At 36.8% G+C, this 2,408-nt stretch overlaps 1 protein-coding gene across 1 annotated transcript; it reads right to left on the bottom strand.

The window, feature by feature from the left end:
* Positions 1 to 207: 207 nt before the first annotated feature.
* On the bottom strand, positions 208 to 1,983 carry LOC119582220. Its single transcript, XM_037930451.1, has 7 exons — positions 1,956 to 1,983; positions 1,720 to 1,731; positions 1,291 to 1,403; positions 1,078 to 1,187; positions 891 to 1,011; positions 720 to 727; positions 208 to 526 (listed from the first exon to the last, which is right to left on the bottom strand). Exons 1-7 carry the CDS (start codon positions 1,981 to 1,983, stop codon positions 208 to 210), a joined length of 711 nt encoding a protein of 236 aa, XP_037786379.1.
* Between the last annotated feature and the right edge of the window lie 425 nt (positions 1,984 to 2,408).

Here is a 2,408-nt window from a genome sequence, read left to right as displayed (position 1 = left end):
AGGGACTGCCCTCTATATACAGCAAGCAATCAAAAACGGTTCGAAATTTATCCGGCTTATGTGGATTTTTAACATAAAACAGTGGCAAGTACTACATCATACCTAGAATAAGTTCTATCTCTTTATCAGGCACTTGCTCTGCATAATCATATCTTATCATAGACTGAATTTCTTCTTCATAGTTCTTGAATCTTGTAGGATCTCGCATCAATCTGGATCACGCAATTTATTTTTTTCATTGCTTTTTAAAGTAGAGCCTTCAGTCACTTGTTTCAACCAGGCATCCTTTACTTGTAAAGTATTTCCAAGCTTCTCATATAGAATCTGCAATGACCGGTTGTAGCCAATTTCAGGGTCCATCTGGTTACAAGCTGCTGTAGCCTTTGAAGCTCTGCCTTCACAACACTGCATTAGACGTGTAAACTTTGCTCTGGCACCTATCGAAGTTTGTCCTACAACTGCATCAAATGATCTCATGAAACTCCAGTATTTCAGTGGGTCACCACTGAAACTTTCTAACTCTGCCCTTGGTAATTGCAATATTTCTAATAATTTTGAGATATCTTTAGAACCCCTTCGGTTACTTTATGTGAACTGACTTATATGAACCAGAAACGTCTGGTTAACTCTTGGAAATTATTTTTGTTGCAAGCTCTGCTGCTCTCGATTTAACCACTGATTGGTATTTTTGACCTCATTTATTGATGCCGATGTAGTACCTTGCAACCTTTGGAAGTTAGAGCTTAAACAATTGAATCCATTGTATTACCAGATACTTGATCATTTGGCACAATTGAACCATTTTGTACAACTAAACTCAGCTTCTGTCGAAGCCTCCTCAGTCTTTCACATTCTGAATGTAATTCACTAATCTCCTGAGTTTCCTAAACCTGTTGATTCAATTCGCACTGGGCTGCTCTCTTTGCTTCTACTTCAGCTATTTGGTATGCTAAATTTACACCCCCAGAAGATGCAGGTGTCATCTTTATGCTCTTACTATTATGCACAGTCCTTTAATCAATGGAACATACAATGATTCTTAATATCATGCTAAGTCCTTTAATCAATGGTACATACAATGAATCCATTGTACGTTCCTCAAATCTCTTATAAGCTTTAAGAATTTTCTCCTTAGCCTCTCCTTTGTAGGCTTCAGCTTCCCCAAGAGCTTGGTAGTCAGATATATCCTGTAACATATTAAGTGTTTTGCATGTGCATCATTCAAATGCCCATGAACTTCAACTAACTTAACACTCATAAGATTTAATTTTTCTTACTCTTGTTACCTACAATGGCCCTATTGAGAGATTGGATATTATGTGTAACATAGTCCATATAGGCTGACCTTGATCTTATTGCTGCTTCCACAGCTTTCCTTTTATTTTCATGCTGACCTTGAGCGTCTATGGAAGTGTAAGAGTGAGGAATTGGGTCAATATGTGGCAAATCACAAATATTCAATGATCTAAGATAATGAAGAAACTAGGGACTCATAAAATAGCTACCTGGGGAAACAAATCATTTATAATGAATACTTCCTTAAACTGAGAACAATAGCTTTGGCCTCATTTAACAATTACTAGCGAATTAGGCAAATATAGCTAAGCACTTTGTAAATCAAGGAACTACTAAATATTTAACAATGACAGTTTGAATAGTAAAATCTATTCCTATGATTATTGCAAATATCACAGCTTTAAATCACAATTATTAATCTACCAAGTACTGCACCTGGAGAGGACAATGTATGAGTAAAGATGAATACAAACTTGTTTAAAATGCAAAACAGCCTTTTAAATACACAATATTCATGAAAGCATATGTAGAGAATTTCAGTCACTTTAGTTACTGCTAGCCCAGAGGGATAAATTACTGAAATCTCCCAATGTAACTATAGACATATACTAAGACTTAACTGAGTCTCTGGTGTGTATTCATGGCACAAAAAACAGCACACTCAGGTCCAATCTGCTCAAAGCCCATGTACTCCGGACACCTTGCTACTGGCACCACTCAAATGGTTGTCTTAAAATGACAACCATTTCAAAACCACTCCTTGGTTCTTGATCCTGTCAATGAGTACACTTGATGAAGAGGTGATTTCACATTTCTTGAATTCCATATAAGAATTTGCTCGTTACCATGTACAAATTTCAGTCTTGTCTCCTGGTAGATAACAGCTCACACCAGCATGACAATGATGACAGCTAAAGTTATGATGTTATGATGTTAACATACTGCTTACACCCAATGCACTTCTTATCTGGTTCACTGGACACTCAGTAAGCAGTAAATCTAGCCACTTCAGTCGTAATTACAACAGTATCTCGACATCATCTGGACCTTCAAATCAGCAGCAACAAAACTGTTGTACTTTATTGGAAATGATGGACTCCAACTCATAGTCT

Source organism: Penaeus monodon, chromosome 15 (assembly GCF_015228065.2).
Source record: "Penaeus monodon isolate SGIC_2016 chromosome 15, NSTDA_Pmon_1, whole genome shotgun sequence".
In the NCBI taxonomy this organism is placed as follows: domain Eukaryota; kingdom Metazoa; phylum Arthropoda; class Malacostraca; order Decapoda; family Penaeidae; genus Penaeus; species Penaeus monodon.
Note: the sequence above shows the minus strand (reverse complement) of the source record. Positions and strands in the feature narration are given on the sequence as shown.